Raw genomic sequence first — 21,929 nt, 5'->3', positions numbered from 1 at the left:
TATTGCTCCTTATGTTGGTATAAAAATAGAGATCCTCATGTTGATAACTTGCATAACATCTCGAGAGTTGAACTGTTGGTCGCGTCAGATGACTTATTTCATTCTTGACAAATGACTAGAAAGTTGACGATTTCATCGAAATGGTTGGTAAACCGCACGGAAGATAAAGACAAAGGTAAATAGCTGATTTTTTAGAATAAAGATAAACACAAAGGCGAATAAAATGATTTTTAAAAACTCAACAGGAAGCACATAACTACTATAGCACCGTCAATGTTCCTCAGTATTACTAGGAGCAAATGACAAGGGCAATTAAAAATCTTTGACTCAATTATAAGCTAACCGTAGGTAAAGGTATCCATTATACACTGAGGGGCTACAACCGTGTATAATGATGATTATGTTATTTCTATCTTGTACAGTGAGGGGCTACGACCGTGTACAGAGTATTGATCAGACGGTTTATATACATATGATTTATAGCTTTCAGATCATTAGTAGATGTTTACATGGGATATATTTTGATGTGAATTCTAATTATATAGTGGATTATTAGTCTTCAGCTTACATTTTCCCGTTTACAGTTCAGCTTATATATATATATATATATATATATATATACACACACACACACACATACATAAAGGACAGTACAACCATCTTTTAAGTACTCCATTCACTGGGATTATTAACTCATATTTTTCTTAACTTTTCCTTATAGGAGGTTGTTGACTGAGCTGTGGTAGAGATTATTTTGATAATTTTGCAACCACTACTACCACCAATTGTAGGTTCTTTTGTTTGAAATTGTGTAATCATCAAGTGAAATATTTGCATCATATTGGAGGATGCAAATATTTGTATTTATATGTACAAATGATCATGATGGAATATTGTAATCTAAACTGTCTTCTATTATCCTTTTGAGAGGCAGTTATGATGCAAATGATATGGATGTTTTTAGCTGGCGAGTGAATGATATTATTATGTTGGTATGTTGGAGTTCAGAAAACTTTTAGTTGGTCAAATGAATCTTTATTAGTAAAGTTTTGTTACTTTTGCCTTGGTGATGGGTCCATCACCTAGCTGGCACTTATCATTGATGTACGTCACATCTTGAGTCTAATAATGAGTTTGGGACGGGATGTGTCATGTTGGTATCAGAGCATGGTTCAAGAGTCTCTGGGATATGCTGTATTTATTCTGATCTTTCAACATATTATGCATATTGTAGGTTAAGAATGCACAGTGGTAGAGTGGGCAGGCGTCGAAACCAACCACCTGAAAATCCAAATGCCCATATAGGAGAAGATGTCGGTGAGGCATTAGTTCATCAGACGTAAGGACTGCCAACACAGTGTAATGTGGTTGGGAATGATCCCCTATTCGACAGACTCGCTACAGCCATTGCCTCTATTCTTCCCAACCCAGATAGAGATACTAGCATCGAGAGGGCAATTAAGCTCGATGCTAAACATTTTATGGGCACAGCTAACCCTGTTGATGCTGAGGAATGGATGAGGAATTTAGGAAGTATTTTTGTTGTTATGGGTTGTTCTGAGGAAAAGAAACTACGCCTTGCTACTTTCTTGCTAAAAGCTATGGCAGCTGACTGGTGGGTTGCTTTTCAGAGCAAGTATCGTAAAGCCAGTGACATCACATGGGCTATTTTTAGAGATGCTTTCTTTAAGACCTACTATCCTCTTTCATACAAAAATTTCAAGCAAAATGAGTTCTTGAGACTAACTCAAGGTTCAATGACTGTTTCTAAATATCATACCAAGTTTGTGGAGCTTTCGAAGTATGCATTGGTTCTAGTAAATGAGGAGAATGATAAATACAGACGATTTGAAGAGAACTTGAGGCCTGATATTAGGGCGATGGTGATAGAGCAGGGACATGCCAGATTTGGTTCAATAGTTGAGGTGGCCTTGAGAGTCGATGTAGCATTACAAGCAGGATAGAGCCAGGGGATTCAATTAGCTATTCGGGAAAGTCAAAGTCGGACAGGAACCTCTAGTGGACAACATAAAAAGAACAGAGGAAGATTTTGGCCTGGTGTTACTCACACTGGGAGTTTTAAGTCGAGATCTCAGAGTTTTGGATCTAGTCAAGAATTTGATCATAGTCAGAACTCCATCAGCCAGCTAGTACACCGTCAGTCTTCAGTTCAGAGGGCTATGGCGTCAAGACCTATCGACGACCTTAGTAGTACTCAATATTCGCCTTGTCAGATTTGTGGAAAACTCCATCTTGGTAAGTGTCCTAAGGGTACCAATGGATGCTTTGTATGTGGACAGGAGGGACATTTAAGGAAAGATTGTCCAACTTAATTTTGGGAGGGAGGCTTATCTCAGGGGATAAGTATACAGATAGGGACTAGTGATGCCAGATCGAGACAGAATAAAAAGGGAATTTCAACAAGTATTGTAGGTTTGACTAGTAGAGTATAGTCTAATGTAGCCACTGACAGTGATTCCAGGTAGAGGGAATAGTCAGGACGTACTCAGACTTAAGGCAAAGTGTTTGCTATGACACAAGAGGAGGCTGAGGAATCACCTGCCGTAGTTATGGATATGTTATCTATTTTTCGTAGAAATGCTTGTTTTTTAATTGATTCTGGTGCTACACATTCTTTTATTTCTCATGTACTTGCTAGCCATGCTGATAAGATGTCAGAGCCTTTAGATAGTGAATTAGTAGTATCGACTCCTATAGGGAGATTCACTTTTAGCTAGTTGGGTATACAGAGATTGTGGGATTAGAATGAACAATCATGAGTTGAAAGCAGACCTAATTCCACTCGATATTCATGATTTTGACGTTATTTTGGGAAGGACTTTTTATTTAGACATCGTGCTTCAGTTGATTGTTCTCGCAAGGAAGTGATATTTAGAAGTCCAGAAAATCTTGAAATTATTCTCACTGGAGAGCGCAGAATTTTGCCATCTTGTATGATATCTGTCCTTGATGCCCGGAGAATGCTCAAAAAGGGTTGTCATGCATACTTGGCTCATGTGATTTATACTCAGACCACTAAGCTGGAAATTGACGATATATCAGTTGTGCGAGATTTTCCCGATGTCTTTCCAGAAGACCTTCTGGGATTACCCCCAGACAGGGGATCGAATTCTGTATTGATTTAATCCCCAGGACAGTACCTATTTCACAGGTACCTTATGGAATGGCTTCGAAAGATTTGAAGGAATTAAAGGTACAATTACAAGATTAGGTTGATAAGGGTTTCATTAGACCCAGTGTATCTCCATGGAGAGCACCTGTTTCATTTTTGAAAAAGAAAGATAGCACAATAAGATTATGTATTGACTATAGACAGTTGAATAAGATGACTATTCGCAATAAGTACCCTCTACCCCGCGTTGACGATTTGTTTGATCAACTTCGAGGTGCCTCAGTATTTCAAAGATTGATTTGCGTTCAGGGTATAATCAGCTTAGAATTAGGGATGTGGATGTACAAAAAAACTACTTTCATGTCGCGATGTGGGCATTATGAGTTTTTAGTGATTCCATTTGGGTTGACTAATACCCCAGCTGCGTTTATAGACTTGATGAATAGAGTGCTTCGCCCATATTTAGACAAATTTGTAGTTTTTTTTATTGACGATACATTAGTTTATTCTCACAGTCGCAATGAGCATGCTGAGCATTTGAGGGTTATCTTGCAGACTTTGCGAGATAAGCAGTTGTATGTTAAATTTGGCAAATGTAAATTTTGACTGGATAAAGTTGTATTTCTAGGTCATATTATCTCAACAGAAGGTATTTATGTAGGTCTTCAGAAGATTGAGGCAATAATGAAATGGGAGCGCTTGTTACAGAAGTATGGATTTTCCTTGGGCTAGCAGGTTATTATTGATGATTCGTAGAAGATTTTTCCAAAATTGCTCTTCCTCTTACTAGTTTGACTCGAAAGAACATCAAATTTGTGTAGAATGAGGAATGTGAGAAGAGTTTTCAAGAGTTGAAGAAAATGTTAACTTCTGCTCCTATACTTACTCTTCCATCTCTAGGTGAAGAGTTTGTGATTTATAGTGATACTTCATACCAAGCATTGGGTTGTGTTCTAATGCAGAATGGAAAAGTTGTAGCTTATGCATGAGTTAAATTACCCAACTCATGATTTGGAGTTAGCTGCTGTAGTGTTGGCATTGAAGATTAGGAGACATTACCTTTATGGTGAGAAATGTCAAATATTTACTGACCCTAAAAGTTTAAAGTATATCTTTGATCAGAATGAACTAAATCTAAGGCAAAGAAGATGGCTCAAGTTGATAAAGGATTATGATTGTAAGATTGACTACCATCCGGGAAAAGCTAATATAGTTGCTGATGCTCTTAGTAGAAAGACTGGTCCTTTATCTCCATCCAATACATTATATGCTTCTTTGATTTATGAGTTCAAGGAGTTGCATACTCAGTTGTCAGTTACTACTTCAGGGGCAATATTAGCTCATTTTCAAGTGAGGCCTTCTTTGATTGATAAGGTAAGAGAAGCTTAATCTCAAGACCTGACATTGAGAACAGTGAAAACAGAAGTTAGTGTTGGGTTACGAATGAATTATGTGATTAGAGATGATGGGTCGTTGGCTATGGGTAATAAATTATGTGTTCTAGATATTCTAGAATTGAAGAAGAAAATTTTAGAAGAGGCACATAGTTCTGCTTATGCTATGCATCCAGGAAGTATTAAAATATATCATATATTGAAATATCATTATTGGTAGAATGGTACGAAGAGGGAGATAGCAGATTTTGTATCCAAATGTCTTATATGTCAGCAGGTAAAGCCAGTTCATCAAAAAATAGTAGGACTTTTATAGTCATTGCCCATTCCAGAATGGAAGTGGGAACACATTACTATGGACTTCTTGTTTGGTCTTCCTCGTACTCAGAATGGTCATGATGGTGTTTGGGTGATTGTGGATCGTTTGACCAAAACTGCTAGATTTTTGCAAATTAAAATCACTTATTCTTTGAGTAAGTTAGCAAAGTTGTATGTGGACGAAATAGTTAGCTTATATGGTGCTCCAGTAACTATTGTATCTGATAGAGATCCTCAGATTACATCTAAATTTTGGCCTAGTTTACAGGGAGCTATGAGTACTAAACTACATTTCAGTAATCCTTAGACAGATGGTCAGACAGAGAGAACCATACAAACTCTTGAGAATATGTTGAGGGCTTGTGTTTTGGAGTTCAAAGGTAGCTGGGATGCTTCATTTGTCTTTGATGGAGTTTTCTTATAATAACAGTTACCACTCTAGTATAGAAATGGCTCCTTTTGAAACTTTATTTGGTAGAAAGTGCAGAACATCAATATGTTAGGGTGAAGTTGGTGAAAGAAAGTTAGTGGTCCCTGATTTGGTTCAAATGGCTTCAGAAAATGTGAAATTGATTAGAGAAAATTTGAAAATAGCACAAGACAGACATAAAAGTTATGCAAATAGGCACAGGAAAGATCTTGAATTTGCAGTTGGAGATAAAGTCTTTTTGAAATTGTCATCTTGGAAAGGAGTGTTGAGATTTGGCAAACGAGAAAAGTTGAGTCCACGATATATTGGACCTTATCATATTACTGAGCGGATTGGGCCAGTAGCATATCGATTAGATCTGCCAGATGTATTATCTCGGATCCATGATGTTTTTCAGTTTCTATGCTTTGTAAGTACATTGCAGATCCTTCTCATGTTCTAGAGTCTCAACCAGTTCACTTGAAGGAGAATTTGACTTACGTAGAAGAGTTTTTGAGAATTTTATAAAAAACGGTGCAGATTCAGCAAAACAAGATAGTTTCACTTGTTAAGGTACTTTGGCAAAATCAAATAGTAGAATAGGCTACATGGGAGAATGAGTATCAGATGCGTGCTCAATATCCTCATCCATTCATTGTCAAATCAGTTGCCAGTTGAATTTCGGGGACGAAATTCTTTTAAGGGGGTAAGATTGTTACAACCCAAATTTTTCTAGTCAAAATTCAAATGTTGACTAGTCAAGCTCAAAGTCAATTAAGGACTAAAATGAAATTAAATATTTTATTGGGGTTTGTTTTATAAATTGACCATATATGAGGGTAAAATTGGCTACAATTTAAAGTTGAGAATTTACTTATATATATTTTTGGAAGTTTAGGATTTAAATATTTTATTCTATATAAGAAGATGGACCTTCCTTTGCAATTTTGAACAAGCGGGCCTTTATATTCAACCTTTGACCATATTTTTCTCTCAAATCACACACAAACACACACTAGAATCTGTTGAGAGAGAGAGAGAGAACGCAGAGAAGAGAGAAAAACCAAGGAAAAATGGAAGAAAAGAAAAAGAAAGGAAGGAAAAAGAGAAAGAAAGGGAAGAAGAAAAAAAATCTTGTGCCAACTACTTCAATCTTGTTTATGTAATCCTTCAAGAGGTAATGTTAAGAATTTATGGTTTAGTTTTTGTAAATTTTTGTTTAGGGTTTTAAATTTATAGCTTATACTTGAAAAATATGATAAGGAAGCTAATTATTTGAGTATTTTGAGCTAGTTATTCTAGTGGATTGGAAGAAATGATATTTAGATATTAGAGTTTTATTATATGTGGGTTAATCCCAAAATTTGGGAAAAATTAGCATTCTTGTTATTTTTCCTTGTGATTGTTATATGGTATTAAGTTAGATTGGTTGAAAATAACTTATCTTGTGCTTGAGTTCTCACTTAGGATAAATGTGAAACATATAAGAAAGGATCTTTCGGTAAGATTTATGTATTTAGTTAAAAGAGAATTTAAATAGAAAATGTGGATGATTATTATCATGAAAAGCTTGTTGAATCTTGACGGGACAGTCGGGAAAGGTTAGTATTAACAAGTTAGGGATGTAGAGTGATTCAAAATTAAATGAACGTATGTTTAAGTAACCAAATGCAATATAAATATTAAGTCTCAACTTATTGCTTAGTGAGGGATATATATTTTATTTTGATGATAAGAAGGGGTTATTATTAAGAAATCCCTTGTAATTGTATATGAATGGAATTGAAGTAGCTTATATTTATTATCGTTTCAAGAGGCAATTTGGATGTGGGAACAGCATACCTGCCCCATTAGTCCAGCCTATATCTATGAGTGGAGAATCTATGTTTTCAAAAAGAAGATTTTCTTTTTGTTTTATAGAAGCATGTTAATTAGATGAAATACTTTATTTTCGAGAATTAATAAATGATCATGATTGTTTTGAAATTATCATAAAATAATTGATGATATTATCTTACTCTAGTGCACTGAGGGGCTACGACCGTGCACTAGAGTCATGTATTTAACTCTTATCCACTGAGGGGCTACGACTGTGGGTATAGGTATCCAATATACACTGAGCGGCTACAGCCATGTGTAAGGGCAACTCTTATCCACTGACGGGCTACATTCGTGGGTAACGGTATCCATTATACACTGAGGGCCTACAGCAGTGTATAATGATGGTTATGTTATTTCTATCTTGTAGGCTATAGCCGTGTACAGAGTATTGATCAGACTGTTTATGTACATAAGATTTATAGCTTTCAGATCATTAGTAGATGTTTACATGGGATATATTTTGATATGAATTTAATTATATAGTGGATGATTAGTCTTCAGCTTACATTTTCCAGTTTACAGTTCAGCTTATGGATTTCAGATTATGGTTAAGCACTCTACTCACTAGGATTATTATCTCATATTTTTCTTTAACTTTTCCTTATAGAAGGTTGTTAACTGAGCTGTGGTGGAGATTATTTTGAATGTTTCACAGCCACTACTACCACCAATTGTAGGTTCTTTTGTTTAAAATTGTGTAATCATCAAGTGAAATATTTGCATCATATTGGAGGATGCAAATATTTGTATTTATATGTACCAATGATCATGATGAAATATTATAATCTAAACTGCCTTCTATTATCCTTTTGAGAGGTAGTTATGATGCAAATGATATGGATGTTTTTGGCTAGCGAGTGAATAATATTATTATGTTGATACAATGGAGTTCAGAAAACTTTTAATTGGTCAAATGAAGCTTTATTATTAACGTTTTCTTACTTTTGCCTTGGTGATGGGTCCAGCGCCTAGCTGGCACTTATCATCGACTCACATCACGTCTTGAGTCTAATAATGAGTTTAAGACGGGATGTGTCATGAACTCTCATAACAATCATTATTAATTTATTAATGATCCCATCAACTATTTGTTTAAAGATTACTTTATATTGTTTCTATAGATTAATTTCATTTAACCTATGTTTGACTCCCTTTAAAGTAAGATATTTTATTTTTCATATTTATTTTCATTCCCCCATTAATACAATAAAATGTTTTGCATGTAAATCCAAATTTTTTCCCACAATTTAACCATACGTTCTTTAAAAAATCTCTATTTAAAATATCAATTTTACAAAATAAAGACCATCAAAAAGGGACCTAGTACACAATATACTTACAAATCAATTAGTCGAATTAATTTTAAAATTGCAAGTGCAATTTTTTAGAAACATTTGGTGCTCAATGAAATAAATAATATTCAAAATCATAACTAATGATTGTAATTGAATACTTTTCATGTATAGTTCAACAATAATACTATGAGCAGAATAAAATGGTTATAAGTTTATAAATAAAGATAATAATGTTGGGAATCTACTTATCATGCATAGCGAAAAATAAAACAATTTTTCAATTCCCATCAAGAATCGTCTTTGTGTTTAGATAAAAATTGTACATTTTACGAGATCTCTGAACTCTTTTGCTATTCTTTCGTTTCAACGATCTTAATTCGCTACCCATAGCTGTCCAATTGTCCAACCTCCAACTTCCAACAGTGATCCACACAGAAAACAAGATTGTAGAATTATGATTTTTTTTCTTATACTAGCAAGAATAATGAGAAATCTCTACGGATTTTGAAAACCCTAGTCATATTTATATAAACCCAAACGGGTTTGGACTGACTCGATCTAATATTTAATTAGCACATTTAATTAAATCTGGTCCGTAAATTAATTAATTCGGGCCTATAAATATGTAACCCAATTAATTAATTTATCAAATACTTGTTAAATTAATTAATTGATAAATCATAATATTTCAGTTCTTTTTTTGTGTGCGACCCATCAGGTTCTCAATCACGATACCTAACGACATGAAATATTATTTTCATCTAATCAAAATTGATAAATCAAAACATTTTTTTAATTTATTACCAATTCAGACTCGTCGTCCCAGATTGACTTCTAGTAATGTGTCAGGGCAATACATGTGACGAAAAATGTCATGTGGTACGACAAAATCAAATTCGTTCATTTACCGTGAAATTAAAATCCTTTCGTCAATATGGTCCGATCAATTACGAGATATGAAAATGTGTCAATCTCGATTGTCAATCATATCTTTCACTCCACTATTAAGTCAATATAAGTAGAAAACCCATTTTCAACTTATGAGCACACTTTGGCCAAGGATTTTGTTATCAACTTAATTGAATGAAATGCAGATCATAATCTCTTATTATCTAAGAGTGACGAATTCTTTATTGGTCATTCACAACCTTCATATGATTCTTCACATACCCGAATGATGTCATATTAGAAGCCCTTGACAGAGCAACATCCAACACCGTCAAAGTATGACCGTCCTCATATAAGGTACTATGACGACCTCAAGTCAAAGAACCAATCTCATTACCGAACATTAGAGATTAACCACTGACATTTAGATGGTTATCCATGTGGAATCTCTAGGTGTGTCTCTAATATTTTGTTCTATAACAAAACATCTACGTATTCATTCAAGTGTCACCACACTTTAACTTGTGAGATCAGCTACTTACTTCACAGGTAAAAAATACCATACATGATGGTCTATCTGTAATAATGATATCCGTATCTCATTATTACTTGCGACCACGGACGATTTAAGATTCAATCATATGTAATTTATATCTCACAATCACAACTCCTTGTCATTAACAAATTATGAAAATTTGAATTTACAGACTCTATTATTTAATTTAATTGTCTATTAATTAAATAATAGATCTATCATTAAATTGCATTAATTATATATTAAAAGTATTTATGTCCAAGGTTGATTGGACCTAGGATATAACACTTACAAATAAAAAGTACGATTTTAACAAATTAACAGAGTGGATATACTGTACAACAAGATATTAATTTATAAGCTTCAAAATGCATTAATATGATTTACATGACTCTACATAATGTAAAAAGAATTAAAAAATTATGTACATTCAGTTCATTTTATAGTTTAACTTGTTATGAATTGTTTTATATGTCGAAACAAATAAGTTTGAATGAAAAAATTGGCAAATTTTACTATATCTTGTTTGTTTTGTTAAGTCGCTTTCAATTTTATTCAATTCACTTTCAACTTTTATTTTGATAATGTTGAAAATAAGAGAAAACTTCCTGCCTACATTAAAGCATTTTTAAGTGGTTTCAGCAAAGATAATTAGAAGTTAAAATTATCATTATTTTAACTTATTATCATAGTTACAAGACCTGACCTCAAAATAGACCTCATCCTTAAAAATCAAAGTTTCAAACTTGAAAGACATGAGATATAGAGGTCAAGAAATAAAGGTTAAAAACTTGTTTCTATTAATTTAAAACGTTGTGGATTTTCATTGCAATTATCTCATTATGCACAAAACCTTGTTTTAATTTAATTAAAGATTAGAATTTTTTTATTTTTTTTATTTTTTTTATTTTTTTTATTTTTTTTATTTTTTTTATTTTTTTTATTTTTTTTATTTTTTTTATTTTTTTTATTTTTTTTATTTTTTTTATTTTTTTTATTTTTAGATTTTGATAAAAGTTAGCCCCCGTTTTGGCCCCCATTTTTTGGAAATAAAAATGGATAGAATAGTGTTTTCTTAAAAAATGAGTGGTTGAAAAAGATAAAAAAAAATTCAGTTTACGTGTATTATTATTTTATGGAAGATTGTATGATTAAAAGTAGGAGAAAGAGAAAAATGAAAGGGAAAATTGCAGCCGAGGTAACAAACATTTCGTTTATTAGCAGACTTTGTCCATACCTTTAGTTTGTGCCATCGGAGATACCAAATCTTTAAAAAATGAGTAGGGCCAGTCCAAAATGATGATTTTCGTCTGTTTGACCGTCAAAACCGTCAGTTGACCCCTCTAATGATATTTTCAAGAATTTTTCCCAAATAGGTGAAGGGTAATACGGGCATTACACACATTTCTCTCCTTAACATCAAACACGTCAGTTACAACGTCATTCCACTGACCATCCACTATGGACCCTGCGAAAACCCATGAAGAAGACGAAACGTATGTCAAAGAAGATGAACATCCAGTGGACATTGCAGCCCACATTCGAGGCTCTCTTCCCAACCCGTGTATGGTAAGTATGTTCCCCTTTTTTCGGTTTACAGTGTGAAGTTCTGTGATTATGAAGTTTCCCTGTTCGATTGTCTTCACGTACTGGAAAATTCAAAAATTTTAAGTGGCTTGGTATATTAGAGCGTAATGTATTGTGTACTATCTTTTCTGCACATGTTTGTTACTCAAACTGAAAAGGGTTAGGGCTTAACTTTATTTTTTTTCGTTGTTTTTTCAGGGAAAAATTCAAAGTACTTCAATGTACGACTTCATCATGATGGAATTTTATTTCGAAAGATGAGAAATTTTGTGCATGAGCATGGGGAAATAAGTTATATAGACTACATCGACCCTAATTTCTTCAATAGATTTCTTTTGAACAATGCCATGAAGATGTTAGGATATTTTGATAGAATGAGATATCTGTACAAGATGGAGAAGAAAAGAATGAGTGAAGCTTCATTTTAGTTGGTTAAAGACTCAGATTTCGTGAACTTAGTGAAGTGGCTTGGTGATAATAGGACAGCTGAACTGTATTGCTTGCCTGCAGTTGAGGTTTTGGAGTTGCTTTGGGATGAAACAGAACAAAAGGATGTTCAAGTGTTTGATTGTGAGACTAGTGAGGAGTTGGTGAAGGTTTAGAAGTATGGAGAACATGATGAAGCATTGAATGAGAAGCAATCATGCTATGCTGTTGAGATTTATGACAAATCAGTAGAAGGTGATGACTTGCACATAGTTGATGAAGTGGAGGACATGGAAGTAGATGAAGATAAAGTTATCTTTATAGGAGATGACGTCGAAGAGGTTACAGTGCATGGAATAGAGCATGAGTATACAGAGGTTGATTTTATAGGGGTTGAAGTAGACTCACATAAACCAGAAGTGCATATTGCTGAACCAGAGAAACCACATGATGTTGAACTACAGTTGAGGTCTGAACATGAGTTGTATGATGTCGAACCAGAGGTGCATGCTTCTGAACCATAGCAGCAGAAAGTATGGGCTACTGAACATGAATTGCATGACATCGAACCAGAGATGCAGGCTACCGAAACTGATGTGCATGCTTCTGAACCACAGCAGCAGCAGGCTCAGCATGAGGTGCATGCTACTGAATAAAAGGTGTAGGCTACTAAACATGAGTTGCATGATGCCGAACCAGAGGTGCAAGCTGCTGAAACTAATGTGGAGCTTGATGAACCGCATGTTGATGTACAGGCTGCTGAAATTGATGTGGAGCATGATGATACTGAGCAGGATGACGAATATGAGGAGGGTGTTTTGGGAGAGGAATTCAATGACTCGAAGTACGAGCAGGAAGAAAATATTGTTGTGGATGATAATGATGAAAACACATATTTCATGTTAAGTGGAAGTTTTGACATTGGTGTAAGAGGTGAGCAGGAAGGTGTAAGGGATAAACAGTAAGGTGAGGTAATTGCTGGGAAAGAAGCTGGAACATACTACGAAGACTCCAATGAGCTTCTAAGCTTACCCAATGATACGGAGGCTGAGGGATCATCTGCCAAAAACAAGAATGTGTGATGGTTTAACCCTGCAATTGATATGGATGATCCAAAGTTCAAGCTAGGTAATTCATTTACTTTGTTTAACACATACATCGTTCTCTTGATTGAAGAAATTTATGATAGTATGCTATGTTCATTTCTGCCAAGGATGAAATTCGACAACATCAAGATTCTAAAGAATGCAGTAGTTAAATGCTCAGTCAAAAATTCTAGGCAATTGAGATACGTGAAAAATATGATGACACATTTGAGAGTTCGATGTCAAGATAATTGCCCTTGGATTCTGTATGCGTACCAACAATCCGACAAGAGTCTTAGAATTAACACATTGATAAATGAGCACACATGTACCATGGTGTGGTAATAAAAGGATTAATTCAAGTTTTCTGGCAAAGAAATACATAAGAAAATTTAGGTCTAATCCCAAAATTCCAATGAGTATCTATGAGATTCCAAAGCATCAGTTCTACAGGACAAGATCGAAATGTGTAGAAATTATTAATGGGATTGTAGCTTAACAGTACAAAATTTTATGGGATTACGGTGAGGAATTGAAGAGAACAAATCCAGGCAGCACAGTGCAGATCAAAGGTTCAGGTCACAAATTTAAGAGATTGTACATCTGCTTAGGGGCTTGTAAGGAAGGGTTTAAGGCTGGGTACATGCCAGTTGTTGGGTTGGATGGTTGCTTCATAAAATCTGCAGAAGTTGAGCAGTTGTTAGCAGCTGTTGGCATTGATGCTGAGAACTGTATGTTTCCATTAGCATGGGCAGTCGTGGATGTGGAGAACAAAACAAATTGGCAATAGTTCATAGAATTGTTGGTTCATGACATAGGGATGCACAACCCTCGAGCATGGACATTCATTTTCAATAAACAAAAGGGTTTGGTGGATTCCATAAGTCAATACTGTGAAGGAGCGAAGCATAGGTGTTGTGCTAGACATCTTTATAACAATTTCACCTTGGTACACAAAGGTCTGACCCTTAAGAACTTATTTTGGACTGCAACAAGGGCAACAACAGTGCCAGAGTGGAGGAGTGCAATGAATGAGTTAAGAGACATAAGTGAAAAGGCTTACAATTGGTTCCTTGAAAAACCTCCTTCCTAGTGGTCTAGATCCCATTTCGAAGAGCATTCGAGATGTGATATTCTTCTTAATAATTTGTGTGAGGCATTCAATTCTTCCATTGTTGTTGCCAGAGACAAGCCCATCATCTCGATACTAGAGAAAATTCAGCATCAGCAAATGATATTGATGAATACAAAAAGGAAAGTAGCATAGAGGTGGGATCATGCTTTCAGGCCAAGAATTGTGAAAATCATTGAGAATGCTAAGTCTGAGGCAAGGTACTTGAAGGCAGACTATGCAGAGAACCATAAATTTGAGATAAGCAGTAAAGATGATTTGAGGTGGAGCGTTGACTTGACAGAACATGCATGTGCATGCAGAAAATGGCAGGTCACTAGAATACCATATCCCCATACAATATCAAGCATGCTTTCAAGGGATATTGGTATACATGAGTACATCAACCCATGTTATGAGAAATTTTGTGTATGAGCATGAAAAAATAAGTTATATATACTATATCGACCTTGATTTCTTCAATAGATTTCTTTTGGACAATGCCATGAAAATGTTAGGATATTTTGATAGAATTAGATATATGTACAAGATGGAGAAGAAAGAATGAGTGAAGGTTCATTTTGGTTGGTTAAAGACTCAGTATTCATGAATTTAGTGAAGTGGCTTGGTGATAATAGGACAGCTGAACTGTATTGCTTGCCTGTAGTTGAGGTTTTGGAGTTGCCTTGGGATGAAACAGAACAGAAGGATGTTCAAGTGTTTGATTGTGAGACTGGTGAGGAGTTGGTGAAAGTTCAAAAGTCTGGTGAAGCATTGAATAAGCAGCAACCATGCTATGTTATTGAGATTTATGACGAATCAGTAGAAGGTGATGACGTGTATGTTTGATGAAGTGGATGACATGGAAGCAGATGAAGAGGAAGTTTATACAGTGCATGGAACAGAGCATGAGTATACAGAGGTTGATTTTATGGGGGCTGAAGTAGACTCACATGAATCAGAAGTGCATGATGCTGAACCAGAGAAACCACATGATGTCGAACCACAGTTGAGGTCTGAACATGAGTTGTATGACACTGAAAGAGGACTGATCCAAACATTCCCATGAGTAGTTTTATGGAGATTGTGAAATAGGACTACATGTATGAGATTTCAAAGCATCAGTTCTCTAGGACAAGATCGAAATGTGCAAAAGTTATTAATGGGATTGTAGCTGAGCAGTACAAAATTTTATGGGATTACGGTGAGGAATTGAAGAGAACAAATCCAGGCAGCACAGTGCAGATCAAAGGTTCAGGTCACAAATTTAAGAGATTGTACATCTGCTTAGGGGCTTGTAAGGAAGTTTAAGGCTGGGTACATGCCAGTTGTTGGGTTGGATGGTTGCTTCATAAAATCTGCAGAAGTTGAGCAGTTGTTAGCAGCTGTTGGCATTGATGCTGAGAACTGTATGTTTCCATTAGCATGGGCAGTCGTGGATGTGGAGAACAAAACAAATTGGCAATAGTTCATAGAATTGTTGGTTCATGACATAGGGATGCACAACCCTCGAGCATGGACATTCATTTTCAATAAACAAAAGGGTTTGGTGGATTCCATAAGTCAATACTGTGAAGGAGCGGAGCATAGGTGTTGTGCTAGACATCTTTATAACAATTTCACCTTGGTACACAAAGGTCTGACCCTTAAGAACTTATTTTGGACTGCAACAAGGGCAACAACAGTGCCAGAGTGGAGGAGTGCAATGAATGAGTTAAGAGACATAAGTGAAAAGGCTTACAATTGGTTCCTTGAAAAACCTCCTTCCTAGTGGTTTAGATCCCATTTCGAAGAGCATTCGAGATGTGATATTCTTCTTAATAATTTGTGTGAGGCATTCAATTCTTCCATTGTTGTTGCCAGAGACAAGCCCATCATCTCGATACTAGAGAAAATTCAGCATCAGCAAATGATATTGATGAATACAAAAAGGAAAGTAGCATAGAGGTGGGATCATGCTTTCAGGCCAAGAATTGTGAAAATCATTGAGAATGCTAAGTCTGAGGCAAGGTACTTGAAGGCAGACTATGCAGAGAACCATAAATTTGAGATAAGCAGTAAAGATGATTTGAGGTGGAGCGTTGACTTGACAGAACATGCATGTGCATGCAGAAAATGGCAGGTCACTAGAATACCATATCCCCATACAATATCAAGCATGCTTTCAAGGGATATTGGTATACATGAGTACATCAACCCATGTTATAGCAAGGAAACATACCTCAAGCGTTACTCCCCAGTGATCCACCCGATGTCAAGGCCTGAACTGTGGCCAGAATTGGGAAAGCATCCTCTCAATCAACCTCGGAAGAGAAAACAGGCTAGCAGACCCAAAAAAATGAGGAATAGGTCACAGGCAGAGCCACCTGCAGGCTGCAAGAGTTAAGATGGGAAAGACTGGCATGGAGATGACGTGTTAACGCTGTGGAGGGTTTGGACATAACAAAAGAAGCTGTAAGGAACCATTGTCTGGTTAAGGTAGTTCACAGCAATAGTCTCAACAAACCATACAAACAGAGTCCCAAGAACATACAGAGACCAAATCAGCGAAGGGGAAAAGAAAGCACATTCGATGGAAACCTCCAAGTCACAGACAAAGAAGTCCAATAATAGAGGATCGAAATCTTGAACATCATGTGGTTTCTCATGTCTAGTTACTTAGTTTTTTGGGAAAATGCTTTGATTTTTTGTAAACTGAACTGGAAATATGTACTTCCAATTCTATTATTTTGTAGATGTAATTGAAATTTCTGATGAAATTGTTAAATGTGATGATAATGTTGATGTTGAATTTCTTGCATTATGTTGGGTTGTCATTAGTTTCTGAAATTGTATTCGTAAAATATGATGTGTAGGCGATTAGGAAATATATGAAAATGTCTGATACGTCCTCTGAAAGTATTATCAAACGTTTGGTACCTTTAGTGAAATATTTTTAAAGGTTTGTTATTCTCTCTGAAACCATTAGAAAATGTTTAGTACTGATTCTTCAAATCGTTATAAGGTTTGGTATCTAAGCTGCACCTTCTACAGAAAAGTTTGGAGCGTAATCAGCTCTTTTAATTTCGCATTACATAGAGGCTAGGAAAATATCGTTATCGCCTATTAAGGCATCATTAAGTATAGGAAAAAGGGGGCACTTCATTCCAAGTAAAAATGTACGACACAATTTTTTTTTCCTTTTACATATGCGTTTCACAACATCTAACACATGGCTCCATGCCGAAACCCTAAACATAAATTTCTGGAACTAAATACTGACATCCTACAATTTGACCCTACATACCTAGGAAAAACCCCATTTTGCAAACACTCCACACACAAATTCGAAGAGCCAGATCTTCCACACATTTTGGTCTTATTGCTTGAAGGGTGTTGATTTCAGCTTCAATTTCCCTCCTAGCTTATAATAGACCAGGAATCAGTTCCTTCGATCTCTCACACATTGGATAGTCACACCATATAAAGAAGGTGTATCCACCCACATCTTGACTTGGAGGACAAGTGAGAAATCTTCTTCCCGAGACCCGTTCTAGTAGTTTAAGCTTTTAGACAACGGTCTTTTGATTGTTTTCTTTCTTGTGGATCTACCTTGTCCCTTTATATAGGTTCATTCGCTTAAAGAGAAATTGCAAGAGAGAGAGAAAGGGAAGCCAAAATCTGAGCCATGTGATACCACGAGTCCATTAGAAGCAGGCTCAGAACCAAACAAACCACTTCCCAGTTCTGTCTCACCAAATGCATCAAATATTCCAATGGTGATTTACAAACAAGATGATGCAACTTCTGCAAAAAGTGATGTTTTTGATTCAGATAGCCCGCATTATGCCGATGGGATTCATTCCTCATTCATAGAGCCGTCTGATTCTTCGCATATTTTTGGCTCGGATTTCTCTCAAGACGAAGAAGACAACCTGAGCAGGAACCTTATGCCCCCACCTAGCTTTGTGAAACTTGAAGATGATGAATCTTATGGTGATTTACAAATGAATTCATGCAATTTGGGATTCCCAGTTGAAGATCAGACCACTTGGTTATGGCCTCTTATTGAGTAGTGTATCTTGTACGACAAGCTAGCTGCGCCTTTTAGTGATGTGTTTAATGTAATAATCTATTGTAAATTAGCTTACAATCAGTAATGAAACTCTGTTTTATCGAAGATCTTGATTTGCATTTATTTTTCTCGCAAAATTTGGAAGTGCAACAGTTGTTAATAACTTACCGAATGGAAAGATGACGTACTGAATTTAGCTCAGGCACTGCTTTAACGGGCGATAGTCGAATATACAGTATCCCTAGGTCGATATATCCCTAGGTGGCGTGGCGAATGTCAACATCGAGGTGCCGAATCCACGGCATCCCTTGGCCACCCTTCTTTCGCATTAGTTCTATATGTTTCTGCACCATCTGACCGACGTAACAAGTAAAAATGCGAAGAAGAATTGCACAATTTGCATGCTTGTTCAAATGTTCGCGAAGTGGTTGGTTCTATCTTTTATTGTGCTACAAGGAAGAAAATTACACAAATGAGATGAAAAGTTGCCTAGGATTCTATTCTATTTTGATGTTACGTAGAAGAAAACTACACACATTAGAAAAGTGGGTTAGGATGCAGTTCTATTTCTTTTTAAAAAATTGTTAGCAGTAATTCTTCAGTTACATAACAAAAATTATCGTTTACTTCATCATTCTGTCCTCCAATCAATTTCATTTAGCCCCTGTTTGTTTCCTATTCTTTCCTCATTAAAATGAAAAATATGATCGTTATCCATCACATCAAGCCACCAATTTCGAATTTCTATCTCTTGTGTAAAGTCATAACGACTATATTTTTCATTCTCATTCTTATAAAAATGATAAACAAATGGGGCCTTAAAATATCTACTAAAAAAGTAACTAATTAAAAAGTAATGTATTGATAAAAATTGTTAGCTAACGTGTTATTCGTTCGAGATCGAAAGCCAAAGATTTGAACAATATACTTTAGTATTAATGAAAGCATTTCTAAAGTTGGAAGGCTTTAATACAGTGTTCTACTATAGGCAAGTTTTTCAAAAAAAGTATCAAATGAACTTTGAATACAACCAATGGAAAGAAGAACAATTGAGGGGTTTAGCCCCTAAATTCGAGGTTTTTCAAGACTTCATCCAACTGCCGTTCTACAAGCAACGACTTTAGCTCGTTTCAAATGTTGACATTTTATCCTGAAAAATAAAAATGGTACGTTAAATAATTTAGTGTTTTTACAAGATTTTAACCTTTTTTATCTAACTCGACAGGGATTTAAAAATTTTAAAGAATGAAAACCATTTAAAAATAAGTCAAGAATTAATTGATTCACCTCAAAATTTTAAACAAGTTTAACCTTCACTTTGTATGAATCTCACTTCAACAATTGTTGATGTCTTGTTAACTAGTGCCATGTCTTATTTGTTATAGATGAACAAATATACAGCCATCATCGTCACAAACTATCAAGTATCGAAATCGATTTGATCCTATTGAAGTTGAATTTAAATACTCAAAAGCGGAAATTGTTCGAATTAATGTGAAATTCTTTGAGAAAATAAAAAGAAGATTGATTTTTCATTGCCGGCCAATAAAAAACACCACTCAAAAAAATTAAATGATAAACCCATAAAAAACTCTCTATGATTTTAGTAAACAAATGAGATAGCTCCACGTGTCCACCGCTTCATTCGGGGACATTCACGAGTCCGATAAATTAAACAAAGTGGTGCAAAAGACAAGAGTGAAGTTATCTCACGCCTTGCTAGTTGCAATGTGGGGGTTCGATTTTTGAAATATGGAATTGGACTCCTTGTAGGTGTAGTGTACATGCAGTTCTTGTTCTCTGACCTGATGAAACACATCCCGCGATTTACCCCCCTCACAAAGTTCTAAGTGCAAGACGGTGGGGAACTCAAGATTAGGATTCAACTTTTTTTAATTAAACAAAAGTCTTAGTCAAAAATGTCCACCACGCAACCTCTGAAGTCCGTGGGCCCACAATTGTGACTGGTCATGCAACGTGGAGGGTACTCTACGGTGGCTGCAAAGTTGGGAGGGGCCCAAGAGTCGCATTCAATAACTTCTTTTCAGAGGATGTAGAAAAGAATGTAAATGAGGAGAAGGTGATGTACTCAATTAGGTAGGGCCCAAATCAGCCACTTGGAGATTGGATTGGGCCTTGCCGTATTCTCCACTTGTACGGTTACAATCATGGGTATCGTTGTCGATGTATCATTTTAATAGATTGGGGATGGCCGACTCACTGTTTATATAACTCCCATTTTGTCCTATTATTTGAAATTTTAATAATTGAAATAATATTTTTTTCCCTGAAAAATGCTTAGTTAAAAATGAAGAAATTTTTTTTAGCTTACGCGTAATATTATTTTATTAAAAAATATGTAATTGATAAAAAAAAAATGATATGTGATTTTAAAAATTAAAATCTAAATTTCTTTTTTTAATTCCCTCATCAAACAGAGGCATGATAAATCTAATTCCAATATTAAGAGCGAAGTTTATGGAAATAGGCATACAATTTAGATATGAATTTAAAAATTATTTTTAATTTTGATTTTAATTTGAATGTATTTAATTGGGACTTTTAAAAATTTTTAAGGATTTAAAAGTTAGGGTATTCATCTAAATATTTTAATTTTTGCTGTGTTAAATTAAGGCTTTTAGAAACTTTTAGAAGTTCTAAAAAATCGGGTATTTAATTAAAAAAATTTAAAATTCTCGACAAATAATATGTTATTCAAAATATCAAAGACTTGCGAAGATTTGTAGCAATAAATTTTAGAGAAATCACAAAAACAAAATCTCAAAATTTATCTCACATTTACCACAAGATTCGAGGAGACGTTTAACAATAAAATTAATATATTTGATTTTTTTTAAAAAATTCTTTTCTATTTCCTTCTACAATTAGCCATGATTAAATATTTTTCTTCTACGATTATATATGTTCTATTTTCAGCTTCCCTCTTTTTTATTATTTCTTCTCATTTTCTCGAACAAAAGATTAAATTGTAATTAATTACAACATTTTTTTTTCCTTTTTATCCAATTTTATATATAAAAGATCAGTGTAATTGAGTCCCAATTTGATGTAAATTAAAATTAGATTTTATTAGATTTTGATGTATGGTTAAAAAGTTGTGAACTCCTGAAATGTGTGATTAAACTTGTTGACTTTGACATAAGAATAAAATTGGATTTTAATTTGTGCCAAATAGAGACTAAATTTTATGGGAAAAAAAAATCATAGTTGTAATTAAATTTTCAAAATATTGATTTGTTATTTACTTCTGAAGGTCTGACATATTATAATACTAAAAAAATATATATTTTTTATTTTTTATCAAAGAATACTGAAACATTGCATATAAATTATTTTGTATTTATTTATTTAATCAAAATGACATTTTATTACATGGGAGAGTGGGGATGGAAGGTAAATCGAACCTCGACATCCTATGTGTGAAGTTTCTAATGTTGTGCTGGATCCAAATTAATTTTAATTTAAATGAAAGTATTCCAAAGTCAAGTGAATTTTATAAAAATCGATAAAGCTTTAATAAAAAAAAAAGTCTGGAAATCTATGAAAAAATTGTATAATTTTTATACAAATCTATAAAAAAAATCATGAATTACTAAAAATCATCACTTAAAAAGTCTTAAAAAGTATTCAAAAGTCGCGATTAAATATATACCCTTAATGATTTTATAATAGACACAATTATATATATGAATAAACTAATTTTCTCTTTATCCTCATTGTCTATGTATAATGGTTTATTCATTTAATAGACACCACTGAGTATGAATAACTTCATTTAACAAGTTTTTTTCT

At 34.6% G+C, this 21,929-nt stretch overlaps 2 protein-coding genes across 2 annotated transcripts; both read left to right on the top strand.

Moving 5' to 3' along the window:
• The first annotated feature begins 15,163 nt into the window (after positions 1-15,163).
• Positions 15,164-16,448, top strand: LOC111406902. Its single transcript, XM_023036264.1, has 4 exons — positions 15,164-15,301; positions 15,354-15,471; positions 15,559-15,808; positions 16,028-16,448. Exons 1-4 carry the CDS (start codon positions 15,164-15,166, stop codon positions 16,446-16,448), a joined length of 927 nt encoding a protein of 308 aa, XP_022892032.1.
• Positions 16,449-17,669: 1,221 nt separating this feature from the next.
• On the top strand, positions 17,670-18,239 carry LOC111406396. Its single transcript, XM_023035824.1, has one exon. The coding sequence runs from the start codon at positions 17,818-17,820 to the stop codon at positions 18,115-18,117; it is 300 nt and encodes a 99-aa protein (XP_022891592.1). The 5' UTR covers positions 17,670-17,817; the 3' UTR covers positions 18,118-18,239.
• The last annotated feature ends 3,690 nt before the right edge of the window (positions 18,240-21,929 follow it).

Source organism: Olea europaea, chromosome 12 (assembly GCF_002742605.1).
Source record: "Olea europaea var. sylvestris chromosome 12, O_europaea_v1, whole genome shotgun sequence".
NCBI classification, from domain to species: domain Eukaryota; kingdom Viridiplantae; phylum Streptophyta; class Magnoliopsida; order Lamiales; family Oleaceae; genus Olea; species Olea europaea.
The sequence above is the reverse complement of the archived record's forward strand: the minus strand, read 5'-3'. Positions and strand labels throughout refer to the sequence as shown.